Source organism: Liolophura sinensis, chromosome 3 (assembly GCF_032854445.1).
Source record: "Liolophura sinensis isolate JHLJ2023 chromosome 3, CUHK_Ljap_v2, whole genome shotgun sequence".
Classification (NCBI taxonomy): Eukaryota; Metazoa; Mollusca; class Polyplacophora; order Chitonida; family Chitonidae; genus Liolophura; species Liolophura sinensis.
The window spans coordinates 11,510,158-11,529,940 of NC_088297.1; the positions used below are offsets into that span (position 1 = coordinate 11,510,158).

A 19,783-nucleotide genomic window follows, 5' to 3' on the forward strand; every position below is an offset into this window, starting at 1 on the left:
CCTCAAACATAATCCCAAGCATGTTTGCGAGAATTTTCCATTAGGTTAATGTAATCACGACAGTATTAATGTTCCCTTATTGTGTTTAAAAGTGATTGTCACTGTACTATAATCTGGGTAATCGAATTCCTCAAAGTCGGCGTTTTGTCAAATCCGTTAGATTGACAGATTCTTTGACTGATTGATGAATTGATGAATTGATTGATTGATAGTAATTCAACACCATGCAAGTTTTTCCTTGCTGAGGTTTGAAGGCGAAGAAAACCGGAGTGCCTGGAGTAAGCCACCGACCTTTGGCGAGCTATTCACCAACTTGACCCACCCGTGACGTGTAGCCTTGTACGTCATATTGGAGAAAGACAAATTGTCATCAAAGAACGCAAGACTGCGCAAATTCAGATTGGTGACTGAGTGCTAGATTCGTCACATTTTAGTTCAATATAGCAGGATATGTTTTTATATTTTCCTGTGAAACTGGTAAGTTACGACTAGAATTCTCCTCTTCGTGGAGATCTAATTAGTATTTGCAAGCACCTGGTGAGGGCGTCGGGTACAAAATAGCGCCCCTGGTGACCGCTCACGGTATGGATTATCCCTGGCTTTCCTAATTGACCTTTAGTACCCATGTCCGAAAAGCAGTCTCCCTTTAATTACCTCTCGGACATGTTGTATCTCACCCTCTATCGCAATTTGGTGATTCCCTGCCTCAGGGGAAGCCGTCTTAGCGGTACTTACCTTCGTTTGAACGTCGTGCTCCACTCTGAGGTATCACACCTGCTCGCTACTCCACCGACACACGTGGGCTCGCACACAGTGACTTACCCATTACGGCGGTTGAAAAAACATCTAAACATGTAGTGAGTTTTACTAAACTCACAACAACGCATGTCTATAGGATACTCCCAAAGAACGAAAGATCTATTAGGGCTATTTTTACTCTACCAGCTACTTAAAAGTTTGAAAGATTTTCACTGAAATATACACCTGTACCAGCCATTAAAATTGCACCAAGGGGTCGTAAGTCTAGACTGAGCGTAAACCAATAGGGTCACAATCGTACCCTTAGCTAATAATGACACCACCTTGCACGAAGGGGTTTTAAGATGCGAAGTTGTAAAGCACAATCAGAAATGAAAATCAAAATTAACGTTTAGTACAAATACTCGCCTTACCTGGTGCAAGTGGCGTAAATTATTTTTACAATCATTTGTAAAGTCAAATAAAAGGTCTACAATCGATTGTAGCTACAATCTCGTTATGCAAGCAGGCCCTGCACAATAACTTCCTATACCAGCAACTTATTCATGACATATTCTGTGTAAACCATTTCCTATATAACTGTACCATCTTCGACAGATTCTCCCCGTACAATAACTTCCCTACCAACCACATACATGTACAACGTTCGACAGAATCTCTGTGCAAACCTTCCTGTACCAGCCATTTACATAGTTCGACAGAATCTCTGTGCAAACCTTCCTGTACCAGCCATTTACATAGTTCGACAGAATCTCTGTGCAAACTTTCCTGTACCAGCCATTTATATAGTTCGACAGAATCTCTGTGCAAACTTTCCTGTACCAGCCATATACATAGTTCGACAGAATCTCTGTGCAAACTTTCCTGTACCCGCCATTTACATAGTTCGACAGATTTCTCTGGGAAAACTTTCCTTTACCAGCCATTTTATTAGTTCAACAGAATCTCTGTGCAAACTTTCCTGTACCCGCCATTTACATATTTCGACAGAATCTCGATGGAAACTTTCCTCTACCTGCCATTTACATATTTCGACCGAATCTCGATGGAAACTTTCCTGTACCCGCCATTTACATATTTCGACAGAATCTCTGTGCAAACTTTCCTGTACGAGCCATTTACATATTTCGACAGAATCTCGATGGAAACTTTCCTGTACCCGCCATTTACATATTTCGACAGAATCTCTGTGCAAACTTTCTTGTACCCGCCATTTACATATTTCGACAGAATCTCGATGGAAACTTTCTTGTACCCGCCATTTACATAGTTCGACAGAATCTCTGTGCAAACTTTCTTGTACCAGCCATTTACATATTTCGACAGAATCTCGATGGAAACTTTCCTGTACCGGCCATTTACATAGTTCGACAGAATATCGATGGAAACTTTCTTGTACCCGCCATTTACATATTTCGACAGAATCTCGATGGAAACTTTCTTGTACCCGCCATTTACATATTTCGACAGAATCTCTGTGCAAACTTTCCTGTACCCGCCATTTACATATTTCGACAGAATCTCGATGGAAACTTTCCTGTACCCGCCATTTACATATTTCGACCGAACCTCGATGGAAACTTTCCTGTACCCGCCATTTACATATTTCGACAGAATCTCTGTGCAAACTTTCCTGTACGAGCCATTTACATATTTCGACAGAATCTCGATGGAAACCTTCCTGTATTCTCCATTTACATAGTTCGACAGAATCTCTGTGCGATATTTTCCTATAGGCCTACCGGCTACTTATAAAGTGAGAGAGATTCTCATGTACTGACTTCCTGTACCAGCTTCTTACAAAGCTGTAGAGATTCTCTGTTGAATAACTTCCTATACCAGCTTCTTACAAACTTCGACAGAATCTCTGTGGAATGATTTCATACACCAGCCACTTACCAAGTTCGACATATTCTGTGTACAACATTTCCTATACCAGGCGCCTACAAGTTCGACATACTCTGTGTTCAACATTTCCTATACCAGGCGCCTACAAAGTTCAACATATTCTGTGTACAACATTTCCTATACCAGGCGCCTACAAAGTTCAACATACTCTGTGTACAACATTTCCTATACCAGGCGCCTACAAAGTTCGACATACTCTGTGTACAACATTTCCTATACCAGGCGCCTACAAAGTTCGACATACTCTGTGTACAACATTTCCTATACCAGGCCCCTACAAAGTTCGACATACTCTGTGTACAACATTTCCTATACCAGGCCCCTACAAAGTTCGACATACTCTGTGTACAACATTTCCTATACCAGGCGCCTGCAAAGTTCGACAGATTCTTTATCAGTTATATTAATTTCGACCTAGTTTCTGCACAATATTTTCTATACCATCTGTGCCATTGTCCTGCACTATTACTTAAAACGTTTGACGGATTATGTGTTCTATGTTTTCCTATACAGGTTACTTGCAAAGTTGGGTTAATTCTTTGTGACTTTTTTTATTATACCAGCCTGATATAAGCGTTAACCAAAGTTTTCATATTACAATGCATAGACACACAGTCAAAACCTGCTGCTATAACAAGATACGCAGCATAATATACTATAGAGCATAGCAATTCATTGTTAACCTACGGTCCTAATTTGAATTTAAAGCCTGCTTTTACAAAGTGGTATACCAAGATTTGATGTTAAAAATGGAACATGGTCTTAGTATGTTAAACATTCATTTTAGCGATTAACACACATATCAGCAGTCTGCCAGCAACCTGCAGATGGTCTTGGGTTTCCCCCAGGGTCAAATAAATAAATAAATATTAACAATAATACTAGATCATAGATAACAGTAGGCAGACAAGGTGTTGCTCTCCTCAGGTTGTGGCAAATTTAACTCATACCTAGTGGGGAATGCCCAAGCGGAACATACCCCTATGGATATGTATTAAACTTATCCCTACCTTTATCTGCAATCATTATCAGGGCGCAAAGGGCGATAGTTTTCCCCGGGGTCTCAAGGTTTCCTGAATGTCTAAACCTTTGAGCGAATGTATGAATGTTATGTAAGAGAACAGTTATTGGGTACAACCTTATACTTCTGTGAAATAAATAAACAATTATTGACCCCATTATTCTTTTGTACATACCTCATACATTTCATATTTTTAATCAGGTCATATTTTTTTCTCTGTAATCTTAATCTGCTTTATCTTAAGGAAGGTTATTGTGCTTTATTTACTTGGTATTTTTGCGCCATATTGAAGAATATTTCCTCTGTACGACAGCGACCTGCATTAAGGCGGGCGGAAACCCGTCAGAGCCCAGGGGAATCCATGAGCATCGGCAGATTGTTGCTACCCGCGAGTACTTGATGTTAGCTTGTCTGTCTGTTTGTCTGCCTGTCCATACGTTCACCAGTGGCCGATGTTTTTGCTCTCAGAGTGTTTTCTATAGTCTTTTTCTTTTACATGTTGCTAGTCGCCTGTATTCAACTGCCTCTACCAAAATTACAAAATTTAGTCAGTGATATTTAACAGCAAAAGCCCTACACATCGATATGTTAAGGGAAGTACGTATTGTTGCTAAGAAAATGAACACTTTTCCAATTTATAACTTTAAACTCCATCAGATTTGTTTAGAAATCAAGTCAGTGCATCGGGTGACGCCATAATTATTTTTAAAAAAACAGTGGCATGCTGGATAGTGGACGGCCTTCAGTATGATTGACGAAGGGTGACACAAGTTAGCCAAACTGATATTGACTTCACTGTAAACCCTGCGTTTCTGATACGGTCATATTTTACACTGTTCGCACGTTTTAGTAAAATATAACCCTCATAAATAAATTTTATTTCATCTGTTGTAGTATATGATCTCAAAGCAGTATGGTTTTAGACGTGAATGTTAGGAAATTCTTTTATAAAAATAAAACAATGTAGTCTATTCGCTGAGACAGTAGTGTAACTGTGTTACTGTGTGGAGTTTGTTCTCACCTCATGCTGGTGTGCCCAAATGTAATGTAAAGCAGATTACTCTCCGCACCCATTGTCCAGCATGCAACTTGTTTGTGAATAATTATGACGTCACTCAAGGCAGCTCGTTCTTGGTGTGGAAACCAGTCTTAAAACGTATAATATTATGAACTAGAAAAAAAAAGAATTTGAACTGCATTATCCTTGATATCAATGTGAAGATCTTGTGATTTTAAGTGTCACTAAAGACAGGCAATTATGGTAGTCAGTGTGACTGATTTTACAGACAGCTGAATATAGTGAGTGAGTAAGTGCTTGGGGTTTAACGTTCTACTTAACGATTTTTCAGTCATATGACGACGAAGGAATCCTTAGAGTGCACGTAATGTGCCTCCTTGTTGCAGGACAGATTTCCACCGCTCTTTTATCTAGTGCTGCTTCACTGAGACGCCTTACCGAAGGCAAGTAAGCTGCCCGCCCGAGTTATGCTGATACGGATCAACCAGTCGTTGCACTATCCCCTTCATGAACGCCAAGCGAGAAAGTTACCACCTCCTCTCTTAAGAGCTGAATTTAGGCGACGAGCTAAAAGAAATAGACTATGATAATAGTTAATGTAATAGTCACCTGGTTTATATTTCATATCTCCCCTTATCAGTCTTGTAACTAGGCGTAAAGCTTACTCGTCACTTAAATGCCTTACAACAAAACGCAATGCACATTTAGGCGATCCGAGCCTATATCCTCAAACATCTAATGCTGGATTCTATCCGTGCGGTAGATCCACATGTAACAATGCTAGTTTTCAACAAGTTGAAAAAAAAAGCACATCTTCGTTATCCGCGAAAGACTTCGAGTTTTTGTCAAGCACATATGTCAATATCTTTAAACAATTAGGGACTATTACTGGGTCCTTGAAGCTTCCGATTTAAAAATGCTTGCAGCAATTGATGTTGAAGAAGAATAGACCTCAGAAGAAAGCCCGAGAGGTTTATCAGCTAAGAGCGAGATGCAACGTTTAGCTTCATGGAATTTACTCTAAGTGAGAAAAACCAGTAAAAGTCACGTGCGTAAATTAGCGCCTTCGACGTTAGAGAGCTCTCTGTGTGTGCGCGTACGGTCAAACGCGTAAATGAACAGTGGGGCTGATTTAAAATACAGGGTGAGGCTGGTGAGTTCCTTTAGTCCAGCTATAGCTAGACTGGAGCGGCAGCGGACGAAAGGATACGGAACGGATACCTGAAACAGGTAATCATGAGTAGTATTTTAATTATCTTTTACAAACTGGGAAAGACTTTTTTCGGTCTTATTAATAATTTGTCCCGTATTTTCGTGTTCAGTTTGAATAAATTAAGTCTTCAAATATTTGTATAAGGCTTTCTTGAACTACTCGGTAGGATTTTAATCACATTTTTATTCTTACATGAACTTTTGAAACTGAAATGGTACTTTTTATAGAAGAATTTTGTTTATTACAGCTTAACTGGAGTTCATTGCGAGTTGCGTTATAATTTTTCCCAAACTTTAGTATCATTTTAACAGGTACGAGTCTGTTATTTACTGAAAGGCAGACATTTGAGCTCGTCTTGATAAATAAAGAAAATTTGGTTTGATTCGCGAAAACCGATTTTTGACCAAAAAAAGCCTCTGTAAATAATGCGTTTTTGTGTTTGATAACAATGACTGTTAAGATGTCTCCCTTTCTTAAACATTGTCATTACAGATAAAATTGTATTAAATCAATTTAGATAGAGATCGATTGTTACTCAAAATGTCGATAGCTAGTATCATAGATTACGGTGTATTCTTAAATCTGCAACCAACACATCGTAAGCTGGATTCGAACGTGTGACTGTATTATTCAAGAACATGATGGCTCTTTAACACCTGAGCGAACAAAGAGTCCGAAATTCAGGAACTAATATAACCTAAGTTATTCAGGAAAAGGGCTGGAAAGATACCTAAGTTGAGAAAGCCATTTTTTTTCTGATGTGCTGGGGGACTCATTAAATGAATTTTAATATGCAATTGTAGATTGTACCCAACGCACATATATGGATTAAATTGAACCAGGGTTCGGATGACGTAAGTGAAAACAGCTGCGTTCTCGGGTTAGAGAAGATGATCGATCAAAATAAGACGGTGGCGCTTTCGATTTTCTCACGGCTTGCGGTTTTGCTTACGTTGAGCTTCAATTTTTTAACATGTTGAATATGTCACATCACAAAGACAAAAAGTTATCCTCTTTGAACTTCCTGTGGGATACTTCATTGATACCTGTATGCATTTAGTCTGATGTTACCTTTTCATTTAAAATAACATGTATGTATGTATGGTGGGATTTAACGTCGTACTTAACAATTTTTTAGTCTTATGAGGAATCATTGAGCGTGTGAACATATACTGTGTCTTCTTGTGGCAGGGTGAGTTCAATGCCAATAAAGTGCTGCCGCCACTGAAGTGTCATGCACGCAGTCACACTATACTGACACCGGGCCAACCACTCATATTTCCTTGCTCTAACCTCTCAGTGCTGAGCACCAAGCGAGCAGCAGCAAGTACCATTTTGAAAGTCTTTGGTTTGACCCCAACCGGGTTTGATCCTGGGGTCTCCCGGCTTTGAGGCGGATGTTCTAACAATTAGGCAAACGAAGCGATTTAAAATAACATGCCATGGTTACATACAAATTTTTGTAATTTTCCCCGAATTCTTCCGCCGTAGAAGGAACTATTCAGTCTGTTATGGAAAATATTTATGTATATCCTGTATAAAGGGGGAGATGCTTTTGTCAGAAGTTTCTCCACGGTACTGAGCCTTTGGCGACCTAAGAAGACTTCGTATTGTACAGGTTCTTATGCTGGGAAGCTCTTCCAGCAAGGTGCGGATGGATGTAGGTTAGAGACCGGTAAATCCTACCATAAATCTGGCCGTCGTCGTATAAGGCACATATTCTTGAGTGCGGCGCAAAACTCCAACCAAATAAATAAAATAAATCAAATATTGTAAGGGTTCACTTCCGGTTACTAGATCACAACAGTACCCTGAATGCTGCCCTAGTATTAAACTGAAACGTTTCACAGTAAGGCGAAAACTCTGAAGAATTTGACGTGGAGCGAAAATTACGTAAATATCACCGCGTAAATATCTCTAAGCTTGCACCTTAGAGCTTTCCGAGGCTTATTTAACTTACAACACGACTTGACAGTCTTGTGATAGTTAAACGGGATTTCTCGAGATGATGACATTGACTGCGAGACTTCACGCAATGTGGGACAGTAGTTTGTAAGGCTACATTTACAAAAGGGGACTCTGTCAAAAAACTTACGCATACCCTTTTAAGCCCTGTTAACAATTCTTTTTCCTTTCAACATTTTTTTAAAACTCTCCTTAAAATAAGACGTATTCACTACACTCAAACAAATAATCTGTTAATTTTAACACAAAGTTTGTTGTGACCCTAGCATGTATTCTATTATAATACATAACACTGTGCCATATTCGACGTAATATCCTGTTAGTCTAATAGAATCTTTATGTTGAATTAATAGAGTGTATGTGTTTTGAATAAGAATAATGTAAATAACATTTTGAATGTTGAACAGAATAATCTTATGGGATGGCTGAATATATTCTAGTATCACTCAAACAACAGACTTTCTGTTAAAATTAACAGATCAATATTTTGAGTGTGTATCAAAATTGCTAGTTACTCATAACAACATGAGCTCTACTCACCGATATATTGGACTTCTGTACCATTGTAAGAAAAATGCAAAAATCAGTGGCATGCTAGTAACGGTGTCTAAGTTACAGCGCTTTTAAGCGACATGATTTATAAAGAAAGTTTTCAAAGAACTGATATACAGGAATGGAACTTTCAGCAATATGTCGTGCTAGTCAAAGGTTGATAGTTACTCGGAACAGTCCGGTTTTCTCTACCCATAAAACAGAGTGCCATTGTATAACTGAAAAATTCTTGAGCGTAAAAAAAAATTAAGTCACATTTAATCAATCATTCATTCTAGCAGACAGATTAACATTTACTTTGTCTTTTTCTTTCCCAGGTCCAACATGTCCCACTCAGTTGGATTAGCTGTATTCGTTTTGGCGGTGCTTGCCGCGACCTGCTCGGGTATGAAGGTTTTTACGAGTAATTTTTTCGATATGAAATTTTCGTTCATATGTGATTTGTTTCTCATCTGATATCTAATATCGTTTAAAATTAAACTGGTAACATGCAGATCTATATCTAGATGACAGCGACTATGGTATAACTCGAGATTACGTTTTCGGCGTGAAAGTACGGCGTCTCCTATTAAAGCATGAGTAATGTTTGTTATGTCCGGACAGTGATAAATATTTTCCAGGAACTCAACATGTACATGTCAACATACCTTCAAATGGATTTTAAAAATACCTAATGTTTATCCTGGGCTTTTGCAAATTAGTTTACATCTTATTATCTTAGGAGATACTGTGGTGTATGGCAGAGAATTTATTTTGCTTGGCGTGGTGATCTCCCCTGAGCTTTAGAGTATAGCGTGAAACATAACTCAAATGAAATAAATAAATTAATAGATGTAACAATATCTCTTCATTTTGTCTTTCAGCAAACAAGAAAATCTTCTGTTACTTTAGCAGTTCGGCTCAGTATAAATCCGGAATTGGCAAGTTTTTACCCGAAAACATTGAGCCATCGTTATGCACTCATGTTATATTTGCCTTTGTCGATGTTGTTCATGGTTATAAGTTGGAGCCATCAAACTGGAACGACCTAGGATCAGATGGTAAGAGATGGTAAGAGAAGGTGTCCCTCGAAAGTGCTTGGATTTAAAATTATGTGATGTTCCCTGGTGTTAGAATTACTAGCAACAATGCTAAACACCTAGGTTTAAAACTCGTCCGAGAGGCCTCCGTGGCTCAGTCGGTTAGCGCGCTAGCGCAACGTAATGACCCAGGAGTCTCTCACCAATGCGGTCGCTGTGAGTTCAAGTCCTGCTCATGCTGGCTTCCTCTCCGGCCGTAAGTGGGACGGTCTGTCAACAACCTGCAGATGGTCGTGGGTTTCTCCCGGCCTCTGCCCGGTTTTCTCCCACCATAATGCTGGCCGCCGTCGAATAAGGGAAATATTCTTGACTACGGCGTAAAACACCAATCAAATAAATAAATTAAAACTCGTCCGATGTGTATATGCCAAAATGTTTGGCAAAATGTCTCTAGTAGTAGTGTCATGCCTGATCATTGATATTAAACAGTTTTACCCACTGGAACAAAACCAAGACAAAACTACAAGCGCCAACAAGCCTCCAAAGTATACTGCTTTTTCTGTACAGACTTTTATCAAATATGTGTCTTACAGGTTTGTATGCGAGAACCGTGGCACTGAAGAAGAAGAACCCCCGATTGAAGGTTCTTTTGGCCGTGGGCGGATGGTTCGTGGGATCGGAACCTTTTGTATCGATGATATCTAACGTGCTGAATAGGAAAGCTTGGGTGGCTAATGTTGTAAAGTTCCTACGTCTGCACGGCTTTGATGGCCTGGACATGGACTGGGAATTCCCCGGGGTAAGGGGAAGCCCACCAGAGGACAAATACCGCTTTACTACGCTGATGAGGGTGAGCAAACATATACTCCTTACAGAGCATGCGCCCCTTTCTTCTTTCGCTTTACACAACTTCTTCATTTATCACGCGCAGAGCAGTGTTATAAATTGTTTCTTTACAGGCGGAGAAGACGAAAAATCATGTAAACTTCAGACGAAAAAGTGTGAAAAGTTATTTGTAAATATGATCTTCAATATTTTTTTCTATTTTTCTTTTGAGAGAAGAGGACATTTGAAAATAATTTTTGTATGGTGGGTGTTTGGGACCAGATCTTGGTATATATTATCTTTGCTCTAATAATGGTCTAAATGGTGATGTAACGCTTGTGTAATGAATTTATTTGTGTTCAGATTTGATCTTTTCGCCTAATAATGGTGTCCAACCAGAACTTAAATCATGTTTATCGTTGAAAAATACTAATATTATAATATTATCATAAATGAAATAAACTCATTTGTTTAGAAATAAACTATGGAAGAGTCACTCGCATTCTAGAGCCGCGTGTTTTAATACACGCGCGTCTAGAACTAGATTGTCGAGATTAATAAAAAAACCTCACGTGGTTTTGCCTAATCTCGACCAGCGGGTTTCGTAACTGAACACGTAAGTCGAGAACTCGAGAGTACGAGACTAGATAAACTGCGCGATATTTTTGCTAATCTCGCGCAGTTTGTCAAAAATCGAGACCATATTTATAACTTTTCGCGCTCTTTCGTCTGAAATTTGCTTCATTTTATATTTTCTTTTCCTTTAATTAATTTCTCCCTTTTCATTGCTATTTATTAACCAAAAACCTATTAGGTGATTTTGAAAATCCATTTAACCTTTTCAAACTGTTTCTCCTGTTTTGTTCCTCACCAGGAGATACAAGACGCCTTCAAGCGGGAATCCTGGCAGAGTCGGAAGGAGAAGTTGATACTGACACTGGCTACAGCTGCCGGAACTTATTACATCAGCCATGCTTACGAACCTGAGAAAATTGTACAGTAAGTGACTGGCCATTGTTATACAGAAGCTATTTAAGAAGCAAAATGATTGTAGATAAAGTGTCTTAACTTTTAACCTCCCAGTTTCTGGCTTGGGTCATAGTTCATACAGGGCATGAGCCGCTATCTGCGTTAGCTATATATCACCACCACCAGTAGCAAATCTTGCACAAAAATCTTGAACAATGCCCAGGTCATTTCGGTCACGGTGATGAGGGAGCAAGTGATGTGAAGGAAGATGAAAGTACCGTTTCAGCTTCTGTTTCTAACAATACTTTATACATTCATATTAAATGTATTATCTTTATGTAAAGTAAATGTATGCACAACATAATTTTAATTAAACAACGCCTATAAAATGTAATTGCTGCATCCTAATTAATGTGAACTAAAAGTCTACCACTATATATACACATAGAGAAAATGATATAGGACACAGTTATCACAGAAAAATATGTAAAAAAATTGTATAAAGGTTTGAAAGCCGAGAAGGTGAAGTTCAGCATTGGGGATATGACGCTAATGGACAATTCACTCTGGATAGCCATGTTGTAGAAGCCCTTATGAACTTGCCCGTTAACTAGCGCTGAAAAGCGCCATTAGCTCCCGGTTGGCAGTGTGGTTTCCTATAGTGGATAGACAGATCTCGATGCAATAAATTGGATTTTGCGGTTAGTTTAAGTGTTAAACTGATGTATTTTGAACCACACATTTATGAACTGAGAACGGCTGCCCGTGTGATAATGCGTACATGTTGACCAGGATACTGCAGTAACTTGTCAGGGTAAACTGACAAAAGAACCGCCTCGGGAGAGTCATTGATTGAAGAAAAATAATGTGACTTTTTTTCACAAATGAATATTTTCCCCTGGCAAAGTCAGATTTATTCCGAAAATATCTTCCCAAAACTTAAATGATATGGTCTGTTATCAGAAGATCTATGATCTACTATGTTCGCAAAATTCACTGAAGCTGGTACAGCCAGCTAGGGCAAATGCTTACACCCATGCAGGACAAAGACGAGCAGAGCCGCTAAAACCTGGAACTAATATAACATTCATATTAGTCTCTCCTAAAACACCGACGCTTGTGTCCACGAACATCGCAGTGGTTGAGCGCCAAACTCAAAGAAACATCGGCCCTTTGAACACGGAATAGAGCTGATACTGTTTGATTGGGTATCAGGCGTTTTTGTTTGCATGTTCTCATTGTCACATTGTTTAATACTGATGGTACGGGAGAGCTCCTAGGTTTTGTGACGCCACTCTAGATGGTTATAACATGGCAAAATGGCGTCACCAGTGGCTAGGTACTGACCTGTTTACTGTTGTTTGCCTTTTACTTTGTTGATACGCGGCGTGGATTTTTTAAAAATATTTTAAGAACATTTATATTCACTTTAGATAGTTCGAAACGAGGACACCAGTGGTGAGGCTAAACAAAAATCAAGTCTGCGTCTGTAGCACAGACTCCAAAGTTCAAACTTGTCTCGTGCTGGCAGTGATATAAATTGAGCGTTGATTGTCGGGCGTGAAGGCATGAAGATGTATAGAATATTCTTATACTTTTAGGTCTGCTTTCGCACACGACTTTTGTAGAATAAGGCCAACAGGCAAGTTTTGGAATCCGTGTCGTGTTTTAACAAAATCTGATCGTGCACTACTTTTCACGCGTTTATATATTTGAGAAATAAAAAAAAACGCCTGCAGCACTCAAGTGTTTAGTTCCCTTGTTGTAACAATGATGCAGTGAGCACATGTATGATGTGGCTTCATATAGGAGACAGAGAGACTGAACAAAAATTAGCTGGCAAATATGACTTTTTATTTTTGCGACATATATCAATTTCCTTCTCTTCCCACCTTACGTTGCTGATCTGTAAGTCGCTCGATGTTGAATATAATGTTCGCTTCTAGCAGGGTTTGCTGTTAGAAAAAGACTAGCAGGCCTTAACTGTGTAAAGTATGTATGTATGTATGTCATTCTATTGTTTGTATTTTTGAGGACAAGGCATTGACAGCATTGGGTATTCGAAAAAGTGCATATTTCTCGTACAAATCTGACTCTGTTCGTGTTATAAATCTTTAACTTTTCACTATCACACTGTCCTTAGGATGGATGCTATAAATCATAGTAGACGCATGTCATTCGTACCTTGTGACAGATATAACTGATATTTAACGAAGACAGCATCAGTGCCCTACATTTTTCCGTTAGGCCATGTTTACGGATAAGATATATTGTGTAGAGGAGCACATCACTGGCTTGTGCACACTTCAACCAACTTTCTCACCAATGCTGTCTCTGTGAGTTTAAAGTCCAGCTCATGTTGGCTTCCTCTCCCGCCGTACGCGGGAAAGTCCGTCAGCAACCTGCGAATAGTCGTGGTTTCCTCCGATTTCTTCTTATCATCATGCTGGCTGACGTCGTATAAATGAACTATTCTTTAGTACAGCGTAAAACATCGATCAACCAATTAAATTCTACCAATTTTCATTTAAATCCATTTCGTATCAATTCAAACGTCAAAGACGGCTGTTCCTATTGTCTTAAAAATGTTTTATTGTTGAACATATTTGACATTGATTTCATTATAGTACAGTAGACTATATGCTGCTGATGACGTATAACTATCACGGCCAATGGGAAAACACCACCGGGCACCACAGTGGCCTTTATCCCAACAACCTGGACAGGTCGGCTAAAGAACGAGCACTCTGCGTGGTAAGTGTGCAGTTTTACTTGGAATTATCTCCCCTACATGTACTAGGCATCTACTTGGAAATTATGTGCACTAAGCACATCCAGGTCATAATAAACACGTAAGATGTCCTTACTAAATGCCCTAACCTCTCTTCACATTTACACTGTGCTTACAGAGTGTATAAAAAATAAAAAAAGCAAATAGCTTATAATTTTTGTAGCCAAGTTGTATATATCTGTAGTTTATTTATTTTTTTATTTGGTGTTTTACGACTTACTCAAGAATATATTTCACTTATACGGCGGCGGCCAGCATTATTGTGGGAGGAAACCGGGCAGAGTCGGTATATCTTTTAAGAACTACACTTAACAGTATACCGTGAAATATTTGTAGTTGTCTAGTTTACATTTATTCGTCAAGAAAGCGCGCATGACTTCCAGATATGACGTCATGATATCTATGCGATAGGTAATTCTGCCCAAGAATGGTACCCAGAAGCTTCGTATCAGTCAAAGACACATCTTTGGCCAAATGTTCAAAATTTGCTCGCCTGGTCTTTTGCTTTACACTATAAAAAATTAGACAGTACAACAATTGGTAAGTCTTCAATTTCTGTGTTCACGGCAACAACAGTGTCGTCAACCTTGCCTAGCCAATCGTGTGACTTTATTGACCCTTATTGGAACGTGATTGGTCCTCATAAGCTGGTGACACCGGTGTTATAATCGTAAAAGCCCATCATTTCCGACTAATGCATCATGTAGTTTTCGTTATATTATGATTCCCCAAAAAGTGATGACTTCTGTATTTTTGTCTCGTTCTTTTAAGGAGTGGTCTGTTAAATACTGGCTAGGGAAAGGTATGAGTCGAGAGCGTCTTATCATGGGCATAGCAACGTACGGGATGAGCTACACACTGAAGAGCCAATGGCAGAACGGCATTAAAGCGCCGGCTTACGGCGCAGGCGCAAAGGGGAAATACACAAACGAGAAAGGCATCCTTTCATATCCTGAGGTAAGCTGGGAAACTAGAATGTGTGCTTGGATATTTTCAAGTATTCTTTCATTCTTTGGTGGTGACTTTAGTGCGCTCGACTCAAGACAGAACGACTGATCTTTAAATGCTTTTCGTGAGAAATGGACCTTACAAGGGTGGATCTTGTAGAAAAGATGGAGGAAATAATAACAAAATGTATTTCTGCTTTTTCGCAAAACTAAGTAATGTGTATATTACTAGGGATGTCACAGGTTATATGCTTATTGTCTTTGGATATTTACGCGCAATTTAGCTAACTTTTCTACTTTAATGTTAGACACTGCGAGATCTTTCGCATTTCAGTTTTGGCCAACGGGTCTATTAGTCGCAAATTACAAATCAGCTCTCGTGATTTGCCAGGCACTTTCCGGTCTGTTTTGGTTTCCTCTAGAATTTCCAGCTTTCCCCCATATTGTTCCAGGTTTCCTTCAGACCATCCCAAGTCTCTTCCAGATCATTCCAGATTTCCTCTACCCATGCATAAATCTCACTTCCTTCTTGTAAAGGTATCGGCCAAAGATTGTAATTGGTTACTGAAGACAGATCTAATGCCACAGTTTTGTCATCACAAAATAAACCATATGTTGGTTTATATTTTCTATCGCAATAAAAATAATAATCTCTCTAATAAACTCGACTTTGTAATTGAGAACGATATTTTGTCACTAAGGACGCCATGTTTTCACCCATTTTCCAAACTTGTCCAAGAACACATATTGTTCTTGGATTTATTGGATGCTGGGTATTTTTCGCAGAATTAATCGCACATACAGCGGCCGACTACTATAAATGTTGATCACCATCCTTACATCTTGCGATCCGTATTATGGTAATTTTTGACATTGATGAAGAACAACATCATCACATTGCGTAAAATCAGCCAATCATAGTCGTTGGGCGATATTTTTTAAGTAGAGACCCAGTCAAATAAATAAGTACATTTTCTTCATTGACTGAGCCAGGGAACATTTCCAGAAAACCATTTCTAACTTAAGTCAAAATGTGAAATACGATTATACAGTTTACTTTTAGGCCCCTTAATTAAAATTTTTACATCATCATAATCCTTTCACGAGGACTAAATCGTCAAAAATTAAACTTCCTTTATCAAAATCTAAGCTTTGTGCTTTTTAATTTAGACTTAAGTCAGAAATAGTTCACAGCGTACAGGAGTCAACATTGTCTAGAGATCAAATGCTTCTTTAAATATTATTGTGTCATTTTCAGGTCTGCGAGAATATTCGAAATGGGTGGAAGAAAGTCGACATCCCTGAGCAGTACGCTCCGTACGCGACGGGCGGAAACCAGTGGGTGGGTTATGAGGACGTCAACAGCGTTCGGGTCAAGGTCAGTGCGCTTGTTGCGTACAAATTTCATTCTGCCTTAATTTGACATTATCCTTAAATGGTAAGAAAACAATAAGGTGAAGTATGAGCAAGGTGAATGACCACTAAACATTGCCCAGGAAGATAGCTCGAAGTATTCCAAATAAATAAATTGCATTTGAAATATTGGAGATAGGTTTTCCATATTCCTCGTTCAAAATTCTATTCAAATTAAACATTTTATTTCTTTTTTACATCACAAAACTCTGGAAACAAACATGTAATAATCGTTTTTTTTTTTTTTTTTTTATTAGCTATATAACTAATAAAGACCGATATATGGATGTATACCCGTATAGCAAATTTTCCATACGTGGAAAAACGATTCAAATTCGATCTAACTTCTTAGTATTATGCTCTTTTCAGGCAGAATATTTAATGAAGCATAATTTAGCCGGCGCCTTCATCTGGTCAGTTGAGATGGACGATTTTACCGGACACTGTGGTCAAGGGCGTTATCCACTTCTGTCCAAAATCTACTCCGTTCTTAACAAACGTTCATCCTGGACGAAGCCTGTGTCCAAGCCTATACCTGCCCCTCAAAAACCAAACATAGGTGAGTGCATGGTTATCTCCCTTTACTTATTTTCCGCTTTACCGCCTTTGAAGTTTGTGGTTTTATCTGGGTTTATTTGTCCGCCTGTCTGTCCGATTGTCTGTAAGCAGCCTTACAGATAGGCTATAGACGGATTTTACATGACATTTTGTGTACAACTTGGCCTTAGTCCATGCAATAATACATTTCATTTTGGTGGACATTTTTTGGATCCGGAATGTATTCTTCAGTATTTTGAGATAGGACACAAATACAGCCCTGTCTATAGTGGGGGATTTGTACATGTAACTGTGGCGAAGATTTAAGTAATTTTAGACCAGTGAGCTCATGGTTTTGATAGATACCATTTTGATGGAGAGGCCATTTCGATGGAGAGACCATTTTGGGGAAGATACCATTTTGGTAGAGAGACTGTTTTGGCGAAGAGACCATTCTGGTGGACACGTTATTTTGATAGAGGCCCTATTGGTAGATAGTGCAATTGACATGGACAGTCTGACTTTGCAAGTTTTAGATTTCTTAGTGTATAATACTTATACGTTTCTTACACATGGATTTGATAACAAAAAAAAAACCCTCATGTAGCAACCGCTGATTTCGTTTGCAGTGCGGAACAGTGTTAATTCCCTAAGCAACATCTTTAGAATCTTAACCTTTATACAATAAATTACGTTCTGCTTTACCTTATGTAACTCTCCCGGCCGTCGTTGTATAAGTTAAATATTCTTGAGAACGGCGTAAAACCTGAATCAAATAAATAAATAAATAAATAAATAAATAAATAAATATACAACTCTCCCTTTGGCAGCAACTGATAATGTGTGAAATTGAAGAGGTCATCAGGCAAAAATCCAGCTCGGCTTTCTGTAGCCTTCACTACCTCCATTTTATCGGAGCTTGAAAACATCTTCTTAGCCATCAGTAATGACATTCCCATGAGCTTTCTCCCTCTTTGATTAACTTTTTAGAAATACTTTCCTGGGGGAAACCACTTCCTGTATCAAATGTGTTGTAGAAATAGAATATGATCGTACAGGAAGCAACTTCCTGGTATTGAGTTTCTCTTCAACCCAACGACGTCGCACTTCGACACCTTACATGTCCTGTATTAAGAACAATCAAACAGACACCAGCTCTCCCCCAAGTCCTCGCTTCCCGCTTCAATCCCTTGGTTCCTATCGTCAAATTCTAGAGCATTACCTTAAATGTGCCAGTGACTCGCTTTGACTGTATCAGACTGTATCTGCTTAGCGGCCTGAACAAGATCCTAAACTAGTTGAAAGTTGAAAGCCAACCCAGACGGAGCCGTGAGAAAGGTGACAGATATTTTCACAGTTGATTGTTCATCCAGCAATAGGTTATCGGTGTGACAAATAGATTAATCTTAACATGAAATTCCCTTAATGTACTGAACTAGCTGATTGGCTAATGGTAGGATCTGTTCGTTACACTTTCCTGTCTGGTCGGATCTTTGTCGTAATCTTCCAGCATCATTCAAACTTCGTAAAAAGGTCCCCTGATTGTCGCCTTATAAGCTAGGCCTCATGACGTACATGTACGGGTTCAAAACCGACCTTGCATGGACGTGACTATAAGCCGTCGGAGACGTTAGAGAGGTCGTTTGCGCTGTCTAACGTTCGTTGAACACAAGTTGTGCCTCTCTGTGCGTTATACGTGGAGAAGTTCGTCAGTATCTTGTCAAATGTCGATGGTTTACTCCGGGGCACTTCGGTTCCCTCTGCCCATTAAATTGGCCGACGTCGTATCAATGAAAAATTCCTGAACTAGCGTTCAAATAAATAACAGTAAATTATCAATAACAATGAATTAACTGCAATTTATACGAGGATAGTCTTGAGTATTGCGGAATAAACCAGTCAGGTATATAAATATATAAATCTACATTTACTGTTAAGTCCCTTGTTTCTTCAGGGGCACTGTGTCATTGTTAGGAAGTCGGTAAAATCCCCATGGAATGGCGGATGCTCTCTTCTGGGCACACGGCGCGTACTCCTCCATCTTGTCCGTAACGCACGTGTTGTTGTGATTCCCTGTGTCCTGCCATTCAAATCTCCCCCAACTCACAAACATCCGTGATGGATTTCTGATAATCGGTTCAGTTTTTTGTTTTCATTTCCTTTATCTTCTCCCCTGTTTTCCTTTTCTCTCTCTCTCTCCATACAGCGGCTGCCCCAGCTGATAACGTCAAGTGCTGGTCGAAAGGTCTGAAGTCAGACCCTGCTTCCTGCTCCGGGTTTTATGTGTGTGTCGCTTTGCCCAACGGATCTTTCGCGAAGGCTCGTGGCTCGTGTCCCAGTCCATACGCCTTTGACTATCCCTCCCAGTCCTGTGTCAACGTGTGGGGACGATGTGGGTGATGCTTCTAATTATGTAACTGATTTCCAGGGAACCATATGTGAATATGTTTCCGAGAGACAAAAATTGTAAGGCGAATACAGAACTGTTAGAAAATAAAGACAATTGATTTGGAATTGATATTAATTTTTATTTATACACATGTCATCTTTTGTACATTCAATTTGTTTCATGTGGCGATTTTAATCACAGATTTTTCACTTTTCACTCCGTTTTGTCTAGAAACGCCGTCGACGGATTTTATCCCTAAGCTATTATGAGCAGTAAACAGCAGTTAAACGAGATTTTCACCGAGGGGAATGCAGGGACTGTGGTTTTGTCATTGCTCTTGTCTTGAAAACGGAAAATCTGTGAATACAAAGTCAGCCATTGACATGTACATGGAAATGCTTAAGCTTTCATGTCCTCCAAAGATAATAGATATTTATTTTAGGAGCGTCTTACATTG

The 19,783-nt window shown here is 39.2% G+C and overlaps 1 protein-coding gene across 1 annotated transcript; it reads left to right on the forward strand.

Annotated features, from left to right (window-relative positions):
- Positions 1 to 8,760: 8,760 nt before the first annotated feature.
- Positions 8,761 to 19,390, forward strand: LOC135463352 (chitinase-3-like protein 1). Its single transcript, XM_064740612.1, has 9 exons — positions 8,761 to 8,821; positions 9,300 to 9,476; positions 10,049 to 10,305; positions 11,155 to 11,279; positions 13,877 to 14,003; positions 14,812 to 14,997; positions 16,246 to 16,365; positions 16,770 to 16,959; positions 19,144 to 19,390. Exons 1-9 carry the CDS (start codon positions 8,761 to 8,763, stop codon positions 19,335 to 19,337), a joined length of 1,437 nt encoding a protein of 478 aa, XP_064596682.1. The 3' UTR covers positions 19,338 to 19,390.
- The last annotated feature ends 393 nt before the right edge of the window (positions 19,391 to 19,783 follow it).

Coding starts and splice junctions, on each gene's coding strand:
- LOC135463352 (XM_064740612.1), top strand. CDS start 8,761: ATGTCCCACTCAGTTGGATTAGCTGTATTCGTTTTGGCGGTGCTTGCC. Junction 10,306..11,154: donor GCTTTACTACGCTGATGAGG/GTGAGCAAACAT, acceptor GTTCCTCACCAG/GAGATACAAGACGCCTTCAA. Junction 11,280..13,876: donor GAACCTGAGAAAATTGTACA/GTAAGTGACTGG, acceptor ATTTCATTATAG/TACAGTAGACTATATGCTGC.